The 25,149-nt window shown below is 35.1% G+C and overlaps 1 protein-coding gene across 6 annotated transcripts in view; it reads left to right on the top strand.

The window, feature by feature from the left end:
* INTS2 (integrator complex subunit 2) overlaps window positions 1-25,149 on the top strand; it is a 52,785-nt gene that overhangs the window by 22,478 nt on the left and 5,158 nt on the right. For 5 of the 6 annotated variants that reach the window (XM_041726564.1, XM_041726566.1, XM_041726560.1 and 2 more), the window contains 10 exons: window positions 1,726-1,794; window positions 3,241-3,375; window positions 4,955-5,131; window positions 6,139-6,247; window positions 10,002-10,106; window positions 12,352-12,516; window positions 14,112-14,313; window positions 17,519-17,644; window positions 21,854-22,052; window positions 24,499-24,750. In XM_041726564.1, coding sequence (XP_041582498.1) covers window positions 1,726-1,794; window positions 3,241-3,375; window positions 4,955-5,131; window positions 6,139-6,247; window positions 10,002-10,106; window positions 12,352-12,516; window positions 14,112-14,313; window positions 17,519-17,644; window positions 21,854-22,052; window positions 24,499-24,750 — 1,539 coding nt within the window. The remainder of the gene's footprint in view (window positions 1-1,725; window positions 1,795-3,240; window positions 3,376-4,954; window positions 5,132-6,138; window positions 6,248-10,001; window positions 10,107-12,351; window positions 12,517-14,111; window positions 14,314-17,518; window positions 17,645-21,853; window positions 22,053-24,498; window positions 24,751-25,149) is intronic. The other variant, XM_041726565.1, reaches the window with a different exon arrangement.

Raw genomic sequence — 25,149 nt, 5'->3', positions numbered from 1 at the left:
GCCAGCCAGGTGCCCCCTTTTTTGGGATGCCCGGGTGGCTCAGTGGTTGAGTATCTGCCTTTGGCTGAGGGCATGATCCCAGGGTCCTGGGATCGAGTCCTGCATCAGGCTCTTCACAGGGAGCCTGCTTCTCCTTCTGCCTATGTCTCTGCTCTCTCTGTGTCTCCCATGAATAAATAAAGTCTTTTAAAAAAACTATTTGGATTATCTCCTTAGGAAAAAGTTCTAGAAGGCAGTCACTAAGCAAAAGAATATGATGATGTTAAGATGTTTAATGAGTACTGCCAGATTACCTTTAAGAAAGATTATATCAGTTTAACTGTTCTTATCAGTGAATGAGAGTACCAATTAACTGGACTCTCACCATCAGTGGGCATACCATTCTTTTTAATCTTTATAACTTTGATTGATGAAAGATGGTCTCTCACTTAGTTTTCATTTCATCGTTTACTAGTGAAACTGTAGTTTTAATTATTTTTTTTAATTCATACGGTTTTTTTTTTTTTTCTTTGTAGTTTAAAAATCTGTGTGTTTTGGCTGGTTCATTTCTTTTGTGAAGAGGTTTATCAATGTCCTGATTTTCCTATAGGGATTTTTATTTATTTATCCTTTCACTGATTCAGAATTCATATATAAATGATATGCCATTATGCCTTATGTATCATATTTCATTGATTTCAAGACACATATTTTATCCGATATTGAAATGGGGCTTTATTTTACAGTTAGGTGATTTGTAATGTAATATGGTAGTAATCCCTCTCCCCACTTTTTTTCTTGAAAAGTTACTATTAAATCAGCATATCTTATTTTCCTTAGTGTCTTTAACAGTGGAGAAGTACAGTATGTTGCAATTGATTCTTCTCAGTCCTTTTTGGCCATGTGAAACTTATTTTTTTTTGGTGTGTGTACTATATTTAGTATTTATTTTATGGTTCCTACTTTGATGTTACTCTTAGAAATACTATCTTAAAAAAAAGGCAGGGAGGGCACCTGGCTGGCTTAGTTGGTAGAACATGTGACTCTTGGTTTCAGGGTTGAGTTTGAGCCCCATGCTGGACATAGAGATTAGTTAAAAAAAGAAAAAATGTAAAAAAAAAAATGTTTTAAATGAAAAAAAATTCTCTTTTCTCAGATTTAAAGAAACAGTTACCTATGTTTTCTTAACAGTGTCTTTGTGGCTTCGTGTTTCATATTTAAATTTTTAGTACACTTAGAGTTCATGTTGGGTATAGTATCATGTGTGCAGATATAAATATATATATATATATATATATATATATATATTTATTCCCCTGGAAGATAGCTGTTTTACCTTCATTGATGAATAATCCACTTCTTCCCACTGACTTGAAAAGTTGATAGTAATATTTACTAAGTACTTTTGTATGTCTGAGGAAAAACACACTTCAATGTAGGGTTTGAGGAGCTATTTTTTTTTAAAGATTTTATTTATTTATTAGAGAGCATAAGAGAGAGAGCATGAGAGGGAGGAAGCGTAGAGGAGGAGGGAGAAGCAGACTCCTCACTGAGCAGGGAGCCCAATGTTGGACTCCATCCTAGGACACTTAACCAACTGAGACATCCTGGTGCCTGAAGCCACTTTTAAAATAGAGTATTTGAACATTAATTTTACATATCATAGTCATTTTAGATAATACATTTATCAGAGAAAAGCACTTCATATATTTTTACATGCTATTAGAATTTTTTTGGTTGTTTTAGATTGTAATTAAGCCAAGTTCCTTGAGCAGGATGAAGACTATCTTCACACAGGAAATTTTTACTGAGCAGGTACTTCTTTTAACTTTATTTTTAGGTACTTCTGTAACTTTCTTTTATAACTTTTTTTGGGGAAAACTTGTATATCAGTTTAAAAGGATACTGTGGTCTTTTTCTGTTCCTTTGTAGTTTTTAGTGATGGTTTATTTAATCTTTAAAACTCTGTAAAGAACAATCCCTTTTAAAGTTTGCTTTTAAAGCTACTTACTACATACAAAAGCATGTTTTAGATTTATATATTTTGGAGATGTTGAGTAAATGCTGAAGAATATGGTCTTCAGTATTAATGGTAGGGATCTCACATGGGGTAATCATTTGGTTTGTCAGAGAAAAATAAAAAGAGACCTGTTTAAACTTTTAGGCTGTAATGTTCATTTCTAACTAAATTATAAACTAGAATCTAAATTCTTTATTCTTTAAAAAAATTTTTTTTTAATTAGGCTGGGTGTGGAGCCTAAACTGGGGCTTGAACTCATGACCCTGAGCTGAGATTGAAGAGTCGGATACTTAACCGACTGAGCCACCCAGGCGCCCCTTAATTCTTTATTCTTGTATTTATGTGTTCTTATTTGGCCGCAGTACTTTTGTCCATGGGTTAAGCCTATGGATATTTTAGTTTTTCAGCAAAAGATACAACTCTGAAATTTAAAATTAATTCCCAGTTTAATTTGTCAATTTAAAAAACATATGTCTGAAACATATGTCTGAAAAAATGAGATATTTGAAAATGCTCATGAAGGCATAATTTTTGCTTCTTTTACAATAATATTCTCATCCCTATACCAACTTTCCTTTTTCTCTCAGTATATATACACTCCCGCATAACAGACACAAATAATACGTAGGAAATTCATAAGTTATTTTTTATGTATTTATTTGAACTCACTGGAAGACAGTGTTGGAGACGGTCTTTGAAAACCATTAGAGGTCTATGCATGACACAATGAGAAGAATAATAAAAATCCATTTTTATTTATGTATATATTTATATCCCTATATATTTATCACATATAGAGAATTTATGTCACATATAAAGAATTGATAATTTATAATTCACATATGTTTTTCAAAGCAATTTTTCCCTCTCACAAAAACCTTTTGAGGCAGGTAAGACTGTATTGTCCCATTTTATAGATGGGAAAATAGGCCTAGAAGATAGTGACCTATCTAAAGTCACTGAGCCCAGATTTTGATTTTACATTTTTTTAACTTGATATTGCTGTCAACATATTTATGTTTAAAATTTTTAAAAAAAATTAGAGTGCTTTACAAATCCCTAAATGTATGCAGCTTTATCATCCAGAAATAATTAAATCATGTAATAATTAGTTTTTCTCACTCATTCTTAAGGATCACATTTGTGTTAAGAATTGACACTCTACCTGCTAATCCTCCCTTTTTCAGAATAATTTTGTATTTGGTTTTATCATATGTATTAATACTATTTTTCCCTTTTAGGTTGTCACAGCTCATGCTGTTCGGGTTCCTGTCACCAGCAACCTGAGTGCCAACATTACGGGATTTTTGCCTATTCATTGTATTTACCAGCTGCTAAGGAGTCGTTCCTTTACCAAGCACAAAGTGTCAATTAAAGTATGACCTTACGTTTATATTTGAAGCTACAACTCAAGTTAATTTTTTTCCCCTGATTCTTTATTTTTTTTTTAAGATTTTAAAAATTTATTTGTCAGAGACAGAGAAAGCACAAGCACTTTCCGCTGAGCAGAGAGCCTGACTTGGGGCTTGATCCCAGGACCCTGAGATCATGACCTTACCCAAAGACAGATGCCTACCCTACTGAGCCAACCAGGCATTCCTTTTTTTCTAATTCTGTTTTAGTTTTATAGGCTTCTGCTGCCGGTTTTATGTATGAAATACAGTTACTAATCATTTATACATAGTAAGTAGGACATTAATTTCAGTTTTTTTAAACAATGTAACTCTTAAGTTATTGACAAAATGTAGAGTATTACTAATCCAGTTAAAATTTTAATGATACCTTTTGGCCATTTCCTTAAAACTTGGTGTGAAATTGCCATTTTCTTTTTTTAAAGATTTTATTTATTCATGAGAGACAGAGAGAGAGAGAGAGAGAGAGGCAGAGACACAGTCAGAGGGAGAATCAGGCTCCATGCAGGGAGCCCGATGCGGGACTCGATCCCGGGACTGCAGGATCCTGCCCTGGGCCGAAGGCAGGTGCTAAACTGCTGAGCCACCCAGGGATCCTGAAATTGCCATTTTCTATACTTTGGTTTTGTTCACCAAACTGACAAAATTGCTTATCAGCCATGACCAGCATTTGTACTTTTGTCCCAAGGATAACTATCATCTAATATACATATTTTGATATATTTTCAATCAGTTATAGTTGGCTATACCAAACAGTTAAAAGGTCTTTTAAAGAAAAAGATAAATCCCAGAAGGTAAAGACGTCTGAGCGTTTTCTAGAGACTCTTTTATTTATAAAGAACAATGAACGATATATGCATTGATATATTACCTTTATCATTGTTTTCATGATTTAGTAAAGTTATTTTCCAGGTAGGTTGTATCTTCTTCTTTATATTTTTAGCAAGTGAAACAGATAAGATTAAGAGTGAATGCACACTCAATGTATCCACATGTTCTCTATCCATGTGTAGTTAATGATAGTCTCCCATAAGTGGTTGCCAAAGCCATTTTTTAAAATCTGAGGATTTGCTATGAAGAACTATCCCTCTCCCTAAATTCCTCTGTGCTGTGGGGTCTTTTACAACACAGATGGTGCTCTATATACAGATATAATAGGGACTTAAAATATTTTTCCTACTACTTAAAAAATTATGGATTAAAAACCCAAAATCCAAATTCATCAATTATATTTATCTTCCACTAGACAATAATAGTCTTGATTAGGATGTAAAAATAATTCATATTTTTAGATCAAAGACAATTGTGAAACTGGGTAATCTATTTGTAACTGCTAAAAGTTAATAGTTTTACTGATTCATAAATCATGTCAAATTGTATGTGTTTACTAGATTTCACTTTTTCTTATTGCCATAATTGATTGAGTGCTTGTAACCTTCTTTTTTAGGACTGGATTTATAGACAGCTGTGTGAGACCTCTACTCCACTTCATCCTCAATTACTTTATTGCCATAATTGATTGAGTGCTTATAACCTTTTTTAGGACTGGATTTATAGACAGCTGTGTGAGACCTCTACTCCACTTCATCCTCAGTTACTTCCTCTGATTGATGTGTATATAAATTCCATTCTTACTCCTGCATCGAAATCTAATCCAGAAGCCACAAATCAGCCAGTCACAGAACAGGAGATCCTCAGTATTTTCCAAGGAGTCATTGGGGTAAAATAGTTCTTTACATTTATTAGTTGATTTTTCTTTTCTTCTTCTGACTTGTTCCATATTTTTTCTTTGATTATTAGAGGACTTCTAGGTGGTTCTGAATTTGAAATGGGATTACATTTCTCCAGATCACGTATGAAATTTACAAGTATGGCATTAGTTTCAAGTAGTTTGTTGAAGAGGCACTTTCTGAGGAATTCTTTAAAAGAGCTACCTTTTAAAGTCTAAAGAATGCCCCAGAGAGTGTGCTTAACTAAGGACTATTTGGCATTTCAACACCGTCAACAGAGATTTGTTTAGCTTCTTGGGAATCTGCGATACACTTAGATTCAAATGGGAAATTTGAAAAAAATTTTTTTTCTCCATTTTTTAGAAGGAAAATATGGTTGTATTTTTCACAAATGTATTCCAATGTACAATATATTTTTTTAGAAGTTATTTTCTTTTTTTAAATTAATTAATTTATTTAAAGATTATTTATTTATTCATTCATTCATTCATTCATTCATTCATGAGAGAGACAGAGAGGGAGAGAGGCAGAGAGACAGGCAGAGGGAGAAGCAGGCTCCATGCAAGAAGCCTGATGCGGGACTTGATCCTGGATCAAGTCTTGATCTAGGATCACGCCCTGGGCTGAAGGCAGCACTGAACCACTGAGCCACCCGGGCTGCCCAGGAGTTATTTTCTTCATGGTAATTCCAGGTAATACTTGAGCCTCCTGTAAACCTTTTTCAGAAGCAGCCTGATGGAATTGCTGTTAAGGAACAACTGAAGTCTTTTTTTTTTTTTTTTAATCTTAAAGATGATTAAGCATGTTGTCTTTCATTGCCTGTGCCATCTCAAATTTAAATTTTGAGTTGTGTCTTTGAGTTTAGTGCAATGTTGCTCTCATTTTATCTGAACTTGGGAACAGTAACACTGAATAGCCTATTTTAAACGCTTTTACCATCAAAAAAGTACGCATGAAATTTAACAATATTTTAAATTATTTATAATATTACCTCTAGGGTGACAACATCCGCCTTAATCAACGTTTCAGTATCACAGCACAGCTTTTGGTGCTTTATTATATACTGTCTTATGAGGAAGCTCTCCTAGCAAACACAAAGACTTTAGGTAAGTTGTACATATACATAGGGAAGTGTTTCTAGTGATAATTCATTTTATTTGCTTACATTTTGTTACTTTCCAAGCTGTCATATGAGAAAATAAGGTCAAATATTCTAACAGGCTTCAATATCATTTTATAATCTTTGCAATGAAGGCATTATATACTCTGATGTGTGAATATATGTATGTGTGGGCACATAACCACCTCTTCAGGCTCAGCCTTCTTTTTAGCAGGCTCAATTAATAACTGAATTGTCTGTAGTTTAGTAATTTTAGGGACACTACTAAGTGCCTACAAATTAATAGATAAACCTGAAGGAAGTATAACTGAAAATTTTTTGCTAGATTTGAGTCTTTGCCCTACCTTCCTTCCACTAGGTGAAGAATAATAATCTAATGAAAAACAGTTGAAAAAAATAACAGAGGAGTTTCATTTTGCTATAAAATTATCACTGAACTGGGCTTTCAAACATAGATACTGTATATAATAACAAAAGTTAGATTTAACATAGAAGATAGCATATAAAGCAGTATGTTTTTTTGTATGTGAAAAAATTCACTTGTATTTTAGGCTTGCTAAATGTATGTAGTTCCATATTTGAACAAAAAATTTCATTAGAAAATTGTAGGCATTAAGTATTGCAGGGAAAATTCTTATAAGGGTTGTTATTTTGCCACAGCTGAGTGATTGTACATTTTGAAAGCTATAAATCAAAGTTACTTTTCAGTGTTTGGCAGATCCTTTATTTATCTGAAGTATTGTGTTTTAAATGTACTGTGAACTTCTTAACTGCTTTTCTTTTTCCTGAGTATAATTGTTAGGGTTATACAGATGATATCTCATAACTGTGATTATAATCTTTGTCATATTAGCCAAAAGATGGGCTAATAATAAGCATTAGTAATAGTCTGCCACTCTTATTCACATGTAATGTATTCTGTTAAAGAATATGACACTTGTAATTTAATAATAGAAGAATAAATTATAAGGAGGTGTTCTTGTGAAGAATTCAAACCATTAATATTGTAGCAGGGACCTGGATACACCCTTATTTTTTACCTTTATTTACACCTTTATTTTTCACCCTTATTTCATAAATGAATGTCTAGCAAAAAAAATTTTTTTAATACAGGAAAGTACAGGGAGTAGTATAGCCAATGCCTGTGTATATACCAATAGGAATTAATAAATGCTCAAAATTTTTTAGGACTGGAAGAATCTTTAAAGATTATGTTTTCCAATCCCTAGTGACGTGCTTAGTTGAACCCAGTGTTCCTATGAAACTACTCTTCTTTTTAACTTGTTATTTTATTTTTTAAAGATTTTATTTGAGAAAGCAATAGAGAGAACATGAACAGGTGGAGGGGCAGAGGAAGAGGGAGAAGCTGATTCCCTGCTGAGCAGGGACCCTGATGTGGGGCTTAATCTCAGGACCCTGAGGTCATGACCTGAGCCAAAGTCAGATGCTTAACTGACTGAGCCACCCAGGTGCCCTTCCTGTGAAGCTGCTAGTCTTTATATAACAGTCTGATGGATCTCAGAAAGTTAAAGGTTTTAGGTTAGGAGTACAACTCAGCCTAGAATGCATCTTGGGAAAGGAACTAAAGTATTAAAGGAATGTTAGTGGGTTTTTATAAGATTCTAGGTGAAAGGTAGTGGTGGTTTGGACTGGTAGAAGGATATATGCATTTTGAAGGTAGAGTTGAGAGGTTTTGCTAATGGATTCATGAGATTTGAGAGACATGAGCCAAGGTGGATGTGGAGGCTTTTGGCCTTAGCTTAAAGAACAGAATGGCTATCAACTAAAATATAAGAGCCTGGGGAAGGAGCAGATTTGTGAGCGACCAGGAACTCTGTAATGGGCATGTTAAGTTAGAAATGTCTGATAGACTTCTAAGTGGGGATGTTAAGGAGACAGTCTACACACACACACACACACACACACACACACACGCCTGGAATTCAGGGGAAGTACCTGGACTGAAGCTTTGAGAATTTATACATATATTTGATATTTAAAATCATGACATTAAATAAGATCACCCATGGATGGGAGTGTGGGAGATTAGGAGAATATGATGTTTGGATGCCAAGGGAAGAATGTTTCAGAGATACAGGGATCACCTATATCAAATGATGTTGCTAGATCAGTTAAGGTTAGGACTGAGGCTTAGCTGATTATAGCGTATTGCTTGCTGGAGGCCAGTTTTACTAGTAAATGGTAGAAAGCTGGATTGCAGTGGATTGAAAAGAAAATTAGAGGAGATAATAATGAAAACAATGAGTAGAGACAGCTCTTTGGAGGAGTTTTAAAGAAAGGAAAATAATGTAATTGGAGAGGAAAGTAAGGTCAGGAGAGGGCTTTCTTTCTTTCTTTTTTTTTTTAAGGTGAAGTAGTTGAGAGAATGTATGTTGTTGGGAGTAATCTACTGGAGAGGTAAGATTGATAATGCTGAGAAGAGAATTCCTGGACTGATGTCCTTGAAAGGCAGTGGGATGTAGAAGACAAATGAAGAGATTGGCTGTTCCTTGGAAAATTTTTCTTCCCTAGATGAGGAGACTTTTTCCTAGTCTAGTTTTTCATCTCTAAGGAAAATAAATGACTGTAGAATATGTCACAACATGGGAGAACTTTGCTTTTTCATAGTCAAAAAGGTAATTTTTCTGCCTCATATTTATTCCTACATGTGAAGTTGTATTGTAGTTTCAGTATATTAACTGTTCTGTGGTTTTAGCCGTATAATAAAAATTATTAGCAGCTACCAGGTAGCTGCAGATGCTCACATATGGAATTCTGGAAAATGACTTGGAGCAAAGTTATAGAATGTCATAGCAGTTTCAAAAAAGTGTGTTTGTGTGTGTATTTTCATATGCACATATATTTTTGGTTTGTTTAAAAAATCTTTATATTGTATATGTTAATTTTAGTTAAATATTGTATTGATACAAAAGAATGTGTATAAGAAATAGAGTACTATAATAAATCCCAATGTACTAATAATACCCAATTAAAATATGAGCATTATCATTATATTTCCAGTTTTTATTTTATTTTTTTAAAGATTTTATTTATTTATTAATGAGAGACACAGAGAGAGAGAGAGAGGCAGAGAGGCAGAGACACAGGCAGAGAGAGAAGCAGGCTCCTCAATAGGAGCTTGATGTGGGACTCGGTCTCAGGATCATGATCTGAGCTGAGGGGAGATGCTCAACCGCTGAGCCCCCCAGGTGCCCCAGGACTTGTTTTTTTAAAAAAGAAATTATTTGCTGACTGAAGATAGAAGTTGTGAGAAAAGGGAGTAAAACTCATATTGCCTAACTTCCTTTAAAAAGAGTCACTATAATACATCATTAAATTAAAACTATTGAAATCATGAAGCTTTAAAGCCATATGGTCATGACTGAATTTTAGTCTTCCTAATTTGATTAGATTTGGGAGAGGGTTGACTTACTTATCAAGGGTTTTGTTTCATTTTGTTTCATTTTTGTTTTTTCAGGTAGGGCACTTTTGCAGATGGCTTCTCTCTTAGGATTTTTCTCCTCACTAGTTTCATTTTGGGGCATTTTCCAGATCTTGCCCTTAGATATGTTCTTGCTCTTCCTTTGTGTCCACTATTTCTTCATTTTTTGTGACAAAAATTTATAGATTCAGTGAATTAAAAGCAATCTAATGTTGTTTTTGTTCCATTTTGGTTGACGGTTAAGATTGCTGTTGTTAATTACAGTTTTTATCTTCTGCTTTGTATCTTTCACTGACAGCCACCATGCAAAGAAAGCCCAAATCATATTCATCGTCTTTAATGGATCAGATTCCTATCAAATTCCTTATTCGACAGGCTCAAGGGTTGCAGCAGGAGTTGGGAGGTATTTGTTTTGCTTGCTTTTTACTGCTAACATTTGTTGTTAAAAAATACTTTCCTGTTTATAGTGTTATAAAGTGTAATAGGTGCTTAATAATAATAAAAAAAAATCAAACAATTTAGGAGTGAAATTCCTCTTTGCCTCCCTATCTTATTCCTTGCATTCCTCCTTCCCCAAAACCCAGTTTTATTTTGGTATGTAATTTTAGACGTTTTTTCTGTAAGTTGAACCATATGAAATTACAGGTATTCAACTTTTTTTGACCTACAAAAATACAGTTTCATATGGTTGAAGTTAATAGATACACGAGTAAAAAATTTTTTTTAACTATGAATGGCATTAAACCCTATCTCTTCTGAGACTTGTTTTTTTCCCTTGGAGACTTAGAAATGTTTTTATGCCAGTACATGTAGATCTACCTTACTGCTTTTAATTCCTCCATAATACTCCATAGCATCGAATTACTATAGTTTTTACTGTAAAGCTATCAAATAGATACATAATGATATTTTTTGAAATTCGATTTTTTTCCTTAACACCTCCTCTTATAGTGTTTGAGTTTTTTGTTTCTTTGAAGTTGGGAGTTTTCTTTTTCTTTCTTTGTTATGGTTGATTTCAAGCAGGAACAAAGATGGACCTTCTTTGGTCCCCTTTAGCCAGATACGTGCATTTATTTTTACTTAGATCTTTGCATAAACTATTTCCAAGGAAATAATGTTATATTTGGCAAGTAACATTTTATTGGAGAGATTATGAAATGTAGATTAATTTTCACTCTGGTAAGCAGTCATTTTGTGACTGTTTTGAGATAGTCTTAACTATACATGTAGTTGTGCATGTGGATATTTAAACTTTAAAATAATATTATTGATTGTTGCAGCATTTTTTCAAACAAATATTAATTTTAAGCAGTTTCTTTGACAAAGGAAGCAGGTATTCTCCCTACTGGGACTAAGTGGCATTATTTGATCTAAGTTGCATAATAAGGAGATTATTGGATGAAAAGTACTTTTATTACCACTAGTACTGTTGCTGCTATTCTTATAACTCTGATGAGGATGGTAATAATAATATAGTAACAACAATATTTATTAGGTATTTATGTGCCAAATCTTTAGCGTAGTGGTATTTCATATATCTAAGTAGACATTTTTACAGAATCATCATCATTTATTTTATCATTTAAAATACCAGTCATGCAATCATCATATGATTTCACTCATGTAGAATATAAGAAATAGTGAAAGGGACTATAGGGGAAAGGAGGGAAACTGAATGGGGAAAAATTAGAGGGGAAGACAAACCATGAGAGACTCAAATAACTCTGGGAAACAAAGGGTTGCAGAAGGGGAGGAGGATGGGGGGATGGGGTAACTGGGTGACAGGCACTAAGGAGGGCACTTGATGGGATGAGCACTGGGTGTTATATATTGGCAAATTGAATTTAAATTTAAAAAAAGTCATGAATAGTCAAACTGCTGTAAACAAAAGGTTTAGAAAGAAGACTTTGATTTAGTATGAGAAAGTTTCCCATTCCTTTTGCCCTTCCTTAATTAATTCTTCTTGAAGGAAGACAAATGGACTGTCTTGTAGGTATCATCAGTACTACTTCAGTTGGCTGACATATTTAGCTGTGTGACTCTGGGAACTTTAATAAATGTCTTTCAGTCTGTTTTCTTACAGTAGAATGGAGACAATATTGTTTACCTTGAAGGGATGTTACAGAGAAATGAAAAAATGTACATAGAGTGCCTGATATTTTTTTAGGCACTCAGAGTGGGCAACTTGATTTTACCCATCTGTAGCAGTGATTCTTAACTGGGTTGGAAGAGAGCACATGTTCTTCTATAGACACCTATCAGAATTTCTGAGGAAGGTCTTTCTCAAGCCATATATGATCTCCCCCAGATGGACATTCTTTTCCTCTTTTTGTCTTTCTCCCCATTGCCCTCATACTTGAACTACTGCTGTGTCAACATTGAAGTCTTTTATGTTGGGATAGGGTGGAAGAAAGCTGGAGAACTTTTGATAAAACTAGTAGTTTCCACCTTTTTGTATATCAAATCTTTATTTAAGCAGATTATCTGGCTGAATTACCAAACAAATTCTCAAATGATAGTATGCATGCACAAGATGTGCACATTCCTTTGGTTTGCCAAAAATGAAAGAGACAAGGGAGAGGGGAGAGAGGAGAAAAGATTTTGGTTTTGCGAATGAAAAATCCATTGACTTCTTGTAAATTTTTAAGGGTTACATTCTGCTTTACTACGTCTCCTTGCAACTAATTATCCACATTTGTGCATTGTGGATGATTGGATCTGTGAAGAAGAAATCACAGGGACTGATGCCCTGTTAAGGCGAATGCTACTGACTAATAATGCCAAAAACCACTCTCCTAAACAACTCCAAGAAGGTAGAGTAAATTGGAAACTCCTTTTATACCTTTAGTAGTACAAAGAGATGTTAGGCTCATTGAAATCTTAAAGTCATGCAGAATTTTCCTTGGTATGTAACAATGATTCGTCAATATGTTTAAGTAATTTTGAGTTTAGGGAGTTTTAACCTTTTTTTTTTTAATTTTTAAAATTATGTTATTTATTTATTTGAGAGAGAGAAAAAGAGAGTGCCCCAAGTTGGGGGAGGAACAGAGGGAGAGGGACAAGCAAACTCTGCCATGAGCCTGGATCCCCTGTGCTGGGCTTGATCTCATAACCTTGAGATCATGACCTGAGCCAAATCAAGAGTTGGACTCTTACCTGACTGAGCCACCCAGGCACCCCAGGAGTTTTAATCTTTTCTTTCTGACATGCTTGTATCTGTTTACTCATAGTTTCTACATTACAGTACTAAATAGGTCATATGGTTTAGGAAGGTCCTAAACTGGTCAGAAATAACTACTATAGAATAGAGCAATGTACTTGCCATTAATGGAAATGTTCAAGCATTGTCAATTAGAAATGTGATATGAGCCACACATATAATTTTTTTTGAGCCACACATATAATTTTTAACGTTCTATAGCCATATTAAAAAATAGGCAAAAGTAATTCTAATAATTGTATTTAACCCAATATTTCAATATATTATCATTTCATCCTGTAATCATTATAAAAATATTAATGAGATATTTTACTGTTTTTCCAAAGAAAGTCTTTGCCATCTGATATATATTTTATATTCAAAGCACATCTCAGTTTGCACTAGCTACATTTCTTACAGGTTCAGTAGCCAGATGTGGTGACTATTCTGTTGAAAAGCACAGTTATAGATATTTTTCACTAACAGCAGTCTGCTGGATACTTACATCTTATAAAGGGGGCCACCCAGATGGAAGATATTAAGAAGTTTGGATCTTACTGAATATTACTACCAAAAGCAATACTTGGGTATATTTTCATGTTTCAGTCAACTTTTATTTTATTTATTTTATTTTCTTTTTTTTCAGTCAACTTTTAAAACTAATTTGATTCACCAAGGAAATGGCATTTGTCTTTGGGTTACTAATGTGTTTTTTAAAATGGGATTTTTAGGGATGCCTGGGTGGCTCAGCAGTTGAGCATCTGCCTTTAGCTCAGAGTGTGATCCTGTAGTCCTGGGATCGAGTCCCACATTGGACTCCCTGCATGGTCTCCTTTAATAAATAAAGTCTTTAAAAAAATGGGATTTTTATAACTTTTATCTTTATTTTTTTTAACTTTTATCTTTATGATTATTTTTATAAATATACTTAACATTAACTTTTCTTAGGCCCCTCCTTTTTTTTTAAAGATTTTATTTTTTTATTCATGAGAGACACAGAGAGAGAGGCAGAGACATAGGCAGAGGGAAAAGTACCTTAGGCCGTTATTTTAAGTATAGCCAAAACTTGTGGCCAGGATTGAAAGTTTTACTCTTTTCAGCAACAGTGTTTCCTTCATTTGGGTGGTGTGTAGTCTGATGGGACAGTATTAAATAATATTTGGCAAGCTGTATAGAATTTAGATCATGACTGCTAAGTTTTCCTTTTAGCATTTTCAGCTGTCCCAGTAAGTCACACACAAGTGATGCAGATTCTGGAACACTTGACTCTACTCTCTGCCAGTGAACTTATACCTTATGCAGAAGTATTAACATCCAATATGAACCAGCTGTTGAATTCAGGAGTTCCGCGGCGAATTCTTCAAACGGTCAATAAACTATGGATGGTTCTTAATACTGTGATGCCCAGAAGGTAATTTCAGTGTATTGTTTCATGTAATAAATAAGTGTATAGCAGTGATTGTATACAATAACTTAAATATTGAAAAATTGTTGATTATCTGACAATATAAGTCCATTCTGAAGACCACTAATTAAAAAGTAGTTATACCTTTAAGGAAAAGAATAAACTTTAAGAAACAAAACAAAGTATTTTCAAGTTGAGAAAGTCCTTTAAAAATGAATTCTCACGTATACTCATTTGTGGCTAGTTGTGATTTAGATCACCATGTGGCTTACAATCCTTGCCATGGCTTCAAATTTTGCTACACATTAAAATCACCTGGAGATATTTTAAAACTCCTGATCAGCAAGTTGTAATGCATACTAATTAAATCAGAGTGTCTGTTGGTGGGAGTTAGCTATTACTTTTTTTTTTTTTTTTTAAAGAATTTCCTGAGTGATTCTAGCACCCATAAAGTTTAGAGAACACTGGATTAATTATTTTGCCTTTAGGAAGATAAATCTCTCTTGTTCCATATATGGCATCAGAAACATCTGGTCTAAATAGGTGATGGGGATTAAGGAGTGTACTTGTTGTGATGATGAGCACTGGGTGTTGTATGTAAGTTTTGAGTCACTAAATTGTACACCTGAAACTAATCTTATACTGTATGTTAACTAGCTAGAATTGAAATAAAAACAAATCAGAACCCCTTTAAGTAGGAAAACAAACAACACCTAGTCTGTTCTAAAAGAATCTAAACACTGGGCTAGACTTTGATTTTGATTTAATTGGTCTGGAAATATTTATGCTTTTTAAATTTAAGTTTTGCTTATGTCAAATAAATACACGTAACTTAAGAACTTAAGTAGTATATTCCTTTCCATTTTGACTGTTGCTCCCCAGAGACAGCTGTTTCCAGCTCTTTAACCTTTTTATTCTGGCATTTATATCCCCCCATCTATCTCAGTAACATAATTACTAGGATTTCCTGACTTTCCAATTGAGAAATTTTGTCTTTCCACTATGCAAGATGCAGAGTTAGCCCTGTTTCCTCCCCTGTGAGTCCCTCTTCCCCCAACACACTTTCCCTTCCTTCGCTTCTCCCAACAGAGTAATACCAAAATTTTGGTTAAAGTAGTATTCAGTGTGTCTATCATGACTGCATCAGTGCTATTATTATAGTTGATATATGCAGTATCCTTTGATTACAACCTCTTACACAACTGCCTTCCTTCATACCTCACACACATACCCTGAGTTAATACTTCCCTCTTCAAAAAAAAAAACAAACAAAAAAACTTTCCTCTTCATTTTACTTGGGTTTTTTGTTTTCATTTTGTATTAATAACTAATTCATCCCTAACTCCATTATTGAGGGGACATTTACTTTAAAATTGTTCTAACACATCCGGTAATGTATCAGTAGCATTTTATTCTTGGAAACATTCCTTTTATAGTTTTCCATCCTCATTTTTTAGTTTGGGACATGCACAGAAGCCATCCTGGAATTGCTTTTGTCTCTCCTCGTTGAATTCCATGTTTTTTTCTCCGTCTTGGTTTAGTTCGTTTTTTTAATGTGAGTGTAACTCACATTCAAGTTGCTTCCTGAGAAAGAGTGTTTAGGGAATTTATTTATTGTTTTGGACTTGCATGTGTGAAAAGGGTTTTATTCTTCCCCTCACATGTGATTGGTTGTTCTTTAGCCTAAGTGTAGAATTCTATCTCAATTTTCCTTTCAGAAATTTGAAGATTTAATTTTACTGAATGAATTGAGCTTCCCTTATTGCTATTAATTAATCCATTGATATATCAGTTCTCACTCCTTTGTATGTGATTGTTGTTTTTTTCTCTTAAATTGTAGGGTTTTTTTTCCTTTCACTGTTTTCTGAAATTTCATGATGTATTTTGTGTATGTGTTTTTTTTATTCATAGTGTTGGGTGCTTGGCCTTTTTTTTTAGTCTGGGGACTAATGCCTTCATTTCTAAGAATATAATCTTGATTTTTTTTCAATGATTTCTTTCCCTCTGTTTTCTGTAATTTTTTGTAATTTAGCTTTTAAGCCTCTTGTCATAAAACCTGATTATCTAATTTTTTTTCTTCTCTTTAAATTTGTCTTTTGAATTTACTTCATTTCCTCAATGTTATCTTCTGATCTTTCTTTTGTATTTAAATAATTTGTTATATTCTTTTTTTAAAAGATTTATTTATTTATTCATGAGAGAGAAAGAGGCAGAGATGCAGGCAGAGGGAGAAGCAGGCTCCCCGCAGGGAGCCTGATGTGGGACTCGATTCCAGAACTCCGGGATCACGCCCTGGGCCAAAGGCAGACATTCAACCGCTGAGCCACCCAGGCGTCCCTAAGTTGTTATATTCTTAATTTTTAAGAGCTCTTACCCAAGTATTTTTAGTTTTCTTTTTCTTTTTTTTAAGTAGGCTCCGTGTGCAGCATGGAGCCCAACATGGGGTTTGAACTCATGACCCTGAGAATGAGAGTCGGATGCCTAACTGACTCAGTTACCCAAGTGCCCTTTACCTTAAGATCTTTAAATGTCTCCTGTTCTTGTTTCATATATGCAATATTCTATCCTTTAAGGATATTATAGACTTTTAAAAGTTTCTCATCCCTATCTTGTTTCTTTGAAGTTTCCTTCTGTTTGCATATTTTAATCTTTTTCAAACTAGATGCTTTACTTAAGTGTCTGGTAACTCTTAGCTATCCACTCATATTTGAGAGTGGACAAGCTCTGTGTGCAAGATGGGGCTGATGGACTCTTGGGCTTCACTGTGAGAAATTAGGTACCCTTCCTATTGGCATATCCCTTAGTAATTCTGATGTGTACTTCAGGTTAGTAATCACTTTTATAGTTTATTGATGTCTAATCTCAAAGTGGCATCTCACATTGAGATTTTATGATGATACAGAACCAAAGCTTAATTTATGGGGCCAGATACAGTTTCATAGTGCTAAGGTTTTAATTCATACTTTTATTTTTATATGCCATGATTATTCCATTACAACCGTGGAAATTTTTTGAAACTATATTTGCTGTTTTATTTTCATTTGTTTTAGAGACATCATAATAAGTTAGATTTCCATAGTTCTTAATTTTTCCAAGTTTATTCACACCTGATTAATTTTTTCCTGATTTTATCCTTCTAAGTTATGACTGGATGGCTATAGGTTTCATCTATAATATAGCTGTTTTTGAACATGTGATTATTTTTCATCAGACTGTGGGTAATGACAGTTAATGCACTTCAGCCTTCAATAAAGTTTGTACGACAACAAAAGTATACTCAGAATGACCTGATGATAGATCCTCTCATTGTCCTAAGATGTGATCAGAGGGTACACAGGTAAGTGTCATTTGAGTTTCATTTTTATTCTGGAGTTATACTTTGGAGAGTCAGAAGAAACTGGAGAAATTCCGTTTACGTCTGTCTTAGTGTTCTTGTAGGTAATTGGCAGTGTGAGCTGTGAGGTTTTTTGTTTTTGTTTTGTCTACATTTAAGAACTATTCAGTTTAATATTTATTAATAAAATCTAGCCTTGTTAGCATTTTTGAAAAAGGCTTTTAAAAATTTACTAAATATGAATCATTACATAAACTATCATCTTTTTGGCATCCTCAGTTGTGATATTAGTTTCATTGATTCCACATTTGTCCATAATTCCTTGCCAATTGCTGAACTTTAATCAGTTGCTCTGAAGTGGCTTCACCTTAAGAGGCCAATTTAATTAATTCACATCAATAATATTTGAATTTCCAACGCTAAGTCATATCAATTATATATAGGTTAAAGTGATTATCACCTATATGGAGAAATAAGACAAATACATGAAAAGTTAAATAATACGGTTGCATGCAGATGAATGGTACAGTAAATGGATGCTGTTAAAGGTTCAGGAAAGATGCAAAAGAAGTGGATGCTGAGTAGTATTTTAAAGATGTATTTATTTACTCATGAGAGACACACAGAGAGAGGTAGAGACACAGGCAGAGGGAGAAGCAGGCTCCACGCAGGAAGCCCGACATGGGACTCAATCCCAGGTCTCCAGGATCACACCCCAGGCTGCAGGGGGCACTAAACTGCTGCGCCACCGGGGCTGCCTGCTGAGTAGTATTCTTTTTTTTTTTTTTTTTTTAATTTTTATTTATTTATGATAGTCACAGAGAGAGAGAGAGAGAGGCAGAGACACAGGCACAGGGAGAAGCAGGCTCCATGCACCGGGAGCCCGATGTAGGATTCGATCCCGGGTCTCCAGGATCGCGCCCTGGGCCAAAGGCAGGCGCCAAACCGCTGCGCCACCCAGGGATCCCGCTGAGTAGTATTCTAAAGGATAGAAATGGGGTTTAGATGAACAGACACTATAATGATGGGGGTAAGGGCTTAAGGAAGGCATTATGGGGGAAAAGGAAAAATGTGAGCAAAAATGTGAACAGAAGCACAGATGAAAAAGCCTTGGGGTGGAGGGGTAAGTTGTTCAGAGGAACATACTTTATTTTTTTATTTTTATTTTTTTTAAAGATTTTATTTATTTATTCATAGAGATGCAGAGGGAGGGGAGCAGAGACACAGGCAGAGGGAGAAGCAGGCTCCACGCAGAGAGCCCGATGTGGGACTCGATCCAGGGTCTCCAGATCATGCCATGGGCTGCAGGCGGTGCTAAACCCCTGCGCCACTGGGGCTGCCCGAGAGGAACATACTTTAGAACAGGAATGTCAACTTAGGGGTCAGACTGTGGAGGGCCTTGAATGTTAGGCTAAAGAGGTCATTTAGGTGGTAACTTAAGAAGAGAAGCTTTGTGTTAGATGGCTTAGAGGGGAAAGAAATTGGAGTTAAAACTTAAGTAAGACATACACTCTCTGAATGTACTCATCAGACCTCAACCTAAGGGATGACATTTGTGAAGTGACCAAATTTGCAAAATCAGCCACATATGGTTTGGTGAGATCAGGGTCTCATAGGAAATACGAGTCAGGAGAATGAACAGTGTAAGTGACATTAAGTATCTAATAAAAGAAAAATAGCAGTAAATAACACTTCCAGACAAGAGTAACTTCTAAAACAATTTATCAGTCTTAATAATCCATTTAAATAGGTAACTTTTCATCTGAATTGCCTCCAGTTATTCAGGAAGTTGTTAGATTTTGCTATCATAATGTATATAATGTTTTCTTAGCCTGGATTTTCACTTGTGAACTTTACCCCACATTAATAGATATTCTGATATTAATTGGCTGCATAGTATCCCACATAGATTTGCTTTGCCTGACCGAATCACTATTGTTGGACATTTTGTTTATTTCTATTTTTTGTTATTATCAATATTACTGTGGTGACTATTCTATATACTATTTCCTTAGAGCAGATTCTTTTTAAAAAATATTTTATTTTTTAATATTTATTGAAGTAATCTCTGTGTTCAATGTGGGGTTCAAACTCAGAACCCTGAGATCAAGAGTTGTATGCTCTTCCAAGTAAGCCAGCCAAGCCAACCCAGAACAGATTCTTAAAAATGGAATTATAGGGGAAAAGTAACATTCTTATTTTCAAGACTTTTGTATTTTTTATATTCATATTTTGATTCATATTCATATTTTCATTCTGCCACCTAGAAAGGCTGGGCCAGTTTACATTTCCAAAGCAGTGTTTGATATTATACTTTACTACTTTATATAGGTAAAAACTTGATTTTTATTTTAATTTTTTCTAAAGATTTTATTTATTTGAGAGTGAGTGAGAGAGCACAAGCCAGGGGGATAGGCAGAGGGAGAGGGAGAAGCAGGCTCCCTGTTGAGCAGGGATCCTGACGTGGGGCTCTATCCCAGGACCCTGGGATTATGACCTGAGCTGAAGGCAGATGCTTAACTGACTGAGGGTGACTAAGGGTGGCACCCTTAGTCAATTTGTATTTTTTTTTATTTTTTTATTTTTATTTATTTTTATTTATTTATGATAGTCACAGAGAGAGAGAGAGAGGCAGAGACACAGGCAGAGGGAGAAGCAGGCTCCATGCACCGGGAGCCCGATGTGGGACTCGATCCCGGGTCTCCAGGATCGCCCCCTGGGCCAAAGGCAGGCGCCAAACTGCTGCGCCACCCAGGGATCCCTAATTTGTATTTTAGATTGAATAATTTAATATGCTTATTGGCTATTGATATCGTTTCTTTCTATTTTAGTCTAGTTTTTTATTGAAATGCTTATTTTTTTTATTTGGAAAGAGTTCTTCATAAAGGATATTAGCTCTTGCAGTTTTTTTCTTTGTTCTATTTTGCCTTTTTTTTTTTTAAGATTTTATTTATTTATTCATGAGAACACACACACAGAGACAGACAGAGACAGAGACACAGGCAGAGGGAGAAGCTGGAATCCATGTGGGATTCAATCCTGGGTCTCCAGGATTAGGCCCTGGGCCGAAGGCGGTGCTAAACCGCTGAGCCACCTGGGCTGCCCCAATTTTGCCTTTTAATTTTGTTAATTTAAAAAATTTTTTTTACCAAGTGATCATTCATATTATTTTTTATATATTTTTAAAGATTTTATTTATTAGAGCAGGTGCGTGCCCACGAGTTGGGGGAAGGGCAGAGTGAGAAACAGAATCCCACTGAGCACAGAGCCCCATGCAAGGCTGCATCCCAGGACCCCGAGATCATGACCTGAGTCGAAATCAGATGCTTACCTGACTGAGCCACCCAAGCGCCCTGGGCTTGGCTTTTTAAAATTTTAGTGGTTACTAATTTATCTATTTTTTTGTTTCCTTTTTTGTATGTAATTCTTTTTTTTTTTTTTATTTTTATTTATTTTTTATTTTTTTATTTTTTTGTATGTAATTCTTGTATTTATTCTTACCTCCCTTAATTTAATCTGTAACAATCTTTGTGGAATGAATAACTGTAAATAACTTATCTCAGGTCAAGTGGATGAAGCACTTTTGGAGTAGTGAGTTGTCTTGCTCCAAAGGAGAAACAGGAATAGAAAGAATAAATATTCTGTTCTAGTTTCCTTCATCATATCAATTGTAGAATGTTTCTCTTTGAGGACAGCTACTTTGCAGGTTCCTACTTAAGAGATTTACTGGTAGTACTGCTCTTTTTGCAAAAGGGCATACGTTATATTTGATTTTAGCTGATGAGATGAAATAGATAATATTTAATATGTATTCAATATAATCAAAATATAGAGGATAGGATAAATATATTAAACTTTTTAAATAAATATTTCAGTGTAGGGCAGCTTGGGTAGCTCAGCGGTTTAGCACCTGCCTTCTGCCCGGGGCGTGATCCTGGAGTCCTGGGATTGAGTCCCACGTTGGGCTCACTGCATGGAGCCTGCTTCTCCCTCTGCCTGTGTCTGCCTCTCTCGCTCTGTGTCTCTGCCTCTCTCGCTCTGTGTCTTTCATGAATGAATAAAATCTTAAGAAAATAAAATAAATATTTCAGTGTAATAAGAGTACTACAACTCTTTAGGTTTTTTAGGTACTATTCACCACTGATTGATCATATTCTGAGTAATTTATAAATTTATATTCTTTCTCATGTATTTTTCTTCTTTCTGTGTTAGATGCCCCCCACTGATGGATATTACTCTACACATGTTGAATGGCTATCTGCTTGCATCCAAAGCCTACCTTAGTGCTCATCTGAAGGAAACAGCAGAGCAAGATAGGCCTTCCCAGAATAATACAATAGGTTTAGTTGGGCAAACTGATGGCCCCGAAGTTACCAGAGAAGAATTAAAAAATGCATTGCTGGCTGCTCAGGTAATAAAATTAGCCAAGAAAGGGCATGGGTTTCCTGTTAATATAATTAGTTAAATAGATGGGATATGATAGCCCTCTATGTACAACAGTGACATATTGTGCATGTCTTTCATTACAGAATGTATTATAGTTCTGTTTCCTTTGCTTCTGAATATCAGATGGACTATATTACTAAAATTAGGAATAATCTTCATAATATTAGTTTAATAGCCATTTAAATGAGATTTACATGTTAACAAAATATAAAACTTTTGTTTTTTTAAAATTGAAGGGTGGAGACAAACAGAACAAGTATATATATAATAAAATGTCAAGTAGTGGTAAATAGTATGACAATACAAGGAGTTGTTTTATATATAGAAAAGTTTTTAAAGATTTTATTTATTTATTTGACAGAGAGAGAGAACACAAGCTGAGGTTGCTGCAGGCAGAGGGAGAGGGAGAAGCAGGCTTCCTTCCTGGTGAGCAGGGAGCCAGATGTGAGGCTTTGATCCTAGGACCCTGAGATTGTGACCTGTGCTGAAGGCAAACGCTTAACTTATGGAGCCAGTCAGGGGCCCTTAGAAAAGTTTTATAACAATGTAGGATTGGGGATCCCTGGGTGGCGCAGCGGTTTAGCGCCTGCCTTTGGCCCAGGGCCCAATCCTGGAGACCCGGGATCGAATCCCACATCGGGCTCCCAGTGCATGGAGCCTGCTTCTCCCTCTGCCTGTGTCTCTGCCTCTCTCTGTGTGTGTGTGACTATCATAAAAAACAAAACAAAACAAAAAAACAATGTAGGATTTTCCGAAGCCTTTAGTCATTTTTAAGTAAGTCAGGAGATGTGAGATGATTAAAAGTTAAGCAATTTGAGGTCTTCAAAGTAGAAATGTTTTCTTAGTTTGAAACATATCTTCTGAAATATTTTTACTGCCAATAAGGGGAATTAGAGCAATAGTATAGGTCCACAATCCCTTATCTGTGATACAGAAATCAAATAAGCTATGAAAACTGAAGCACTTTTTCGGTAATTCAGTTGACAGAAAGACCTGACTTGATGTGATCTCATTTTTGAGAAAACTTGACCTGAATTGATATGAGGCTATTTATGGCTTTATCTCACTTATTGTGAATGTTGTTTTACTGCAGAAATGTGAGTATGTTTGACTGCACTGTGTGCTACCCTAGTCTCTCCTGGAGATACTATATAATATTACATTAAAAAGAATTCTGACTTCTAAAATTAATCTGGTCCTCAGAGTTTCAGGTAACTAATTGAGGATCATACTAGTTACCATTTATATAATGCTTACTATGTGCTGAGTGCTATTCTAAGTTCTTTATGTATATTAACTCATTTAATCTTTATAGCCAATCTATGAGGCATGGAGTATTATCCATTTTTATAGATTAGGAAAATGAGACCTAGGGAGGTTAAGCCACTTGTTCAAGGCTACACATTAATAAGTGGCAGAGCTAGTATTCAGGCCTGGGTAGTCTCACACCAGAGTTTACAAACAAAAACACAACAAAACAATAACTCCAGACCAAAAACCCTTCAACCCAAGAATGATAATTATAAAATAAAACTTACCTTACTTTATAATCATTCGTAAAAACAGGTGAAATAATTATTTTCTTCTATTCCAGGCAGTGGCTGTCTTCCAGAGATACATGTCATATATTCTCTCTCTCTTTTTTTTTTTTTTTTACCTCTTCCTGCTAGATAAAAATGATTCTAGCTCTCCTTTATATGTAGGGGCATCAAGTGGATCACCCCTCAGGAAATTACTGTTCTATGAAATGACACTCAAGCTTATAGACTGAGCAACAGTGATTTGTACAGGGGGAATAGATGGTAAGGCAGACTTTTTCTTTGCAAAACCAGGGCCATAAAGAGCCCATCTTCAAATTAAAAGTGAAAAAGCTTTAGGAAGTGACTTTTAGGTATTAATTATTAACCACCATCTTCAGAGGAATTACTTAATTGGTGAGGAAAAACAACCAGTTGAGGAAAAGAGGGGAATACAGGATAGGATCTCGGGAAATGTAGGAATTTAAGAGGAAAGGAAGGAGATTTTGGTAGAAGTCATTTTTTGCTTAGGCCCTGTTTAGGATGTCATTTAATCAGAATACTCCTCTTCTAGTAGACAATTTAAAACTAGAGTCCATCGATCTGCCATAGTGACATATGACCACTCTGAAATTATACAATATATTTGTTTTCATGGTAATTTATATATGGGGTGTGTAGTTTTTTTCAGAGACTTAAAAGCATTCATGACCCTAAACAAGGTAAGAACCACTGCTCTATAGATTGTTCACATTTGCTCGTCAAAGTACCTTTTTTTTTTTTTTAAAGAAACTGTTATTTTACCACTTTTGTTCATGTGAAAACAAGATTAGATTTGGTTTTCAAATAAAATTTTCAGAAAATTCTTAAATTCACTGTTCTGTTTGCTTGTAGGATAGTGCAGCTGTCCAGATTCTCTTGGAGATCTGCTTACCTACTGAAGAAGAGAAGGCAAAGGGTGTTAATCCAGACAGCTTGCTAAGGAATGTTCAAAGTGTTATTACTACCAGTGCTTCAAATAAGGGAATGGAGGAAGGAGAAGACAATTTGCTCTGTAACCTTCGAGAAGTTCAGTGCCTTATCTGTTGTCTCTTACACCAGATGTACATTGCTGATCCCAACATTGCTAAACTTGTTCACTTTCAGGTGTGTTTTCAAAGAACAATCTTTATATGATTGAACTTTATATCTGAGAAGGAGAGTTTGATTACTAAACTAATAGTTTGATTACTAAACTAACTGATTACTAAACAGTTAGAAATCAGAGATCACTCAAATGATCATGGTCCTTTGTGATATGGCCAAAAATCCAGAGTTTTTAGTTAGTTTTTTTTTTTTTAAGATTTATTCATTTATTTATGATAGACACACACAGAGAGAGAGAGAGAGGGAGAGAGGCAGAGACACAGGAGAGAGAAGTAGGCTCCATGCCAGGAGCCCGACGTGGGACTCGATCCTGGGACTCCAGGATTGCGCCCTGGGCCAAAGGCAGGCGCCAAACTGCCGAGCCACCCAGGGATCCCCAAGTTTTTAGGTTTTATTTCA

The sequence above is a fragment of the Vulpes lagopus genome, chromosome 12, assembly GCF_018345385.1.
Source record: "Vulpes lagopus strain Blue_001 chromosome 12, ASM1834538v1, whole genome shotgun sequence".
Lineage (NCBI taxonomy): Eukaryota > Metazoa > Chordata > Mammalia > Carnivora > Canidae > Vulpes > Vulpes lagopus.
Note: the sequence above shows the minus strand (reverse complement) of the source record. Positions and strands in the feature narration are given on the sequence as shown.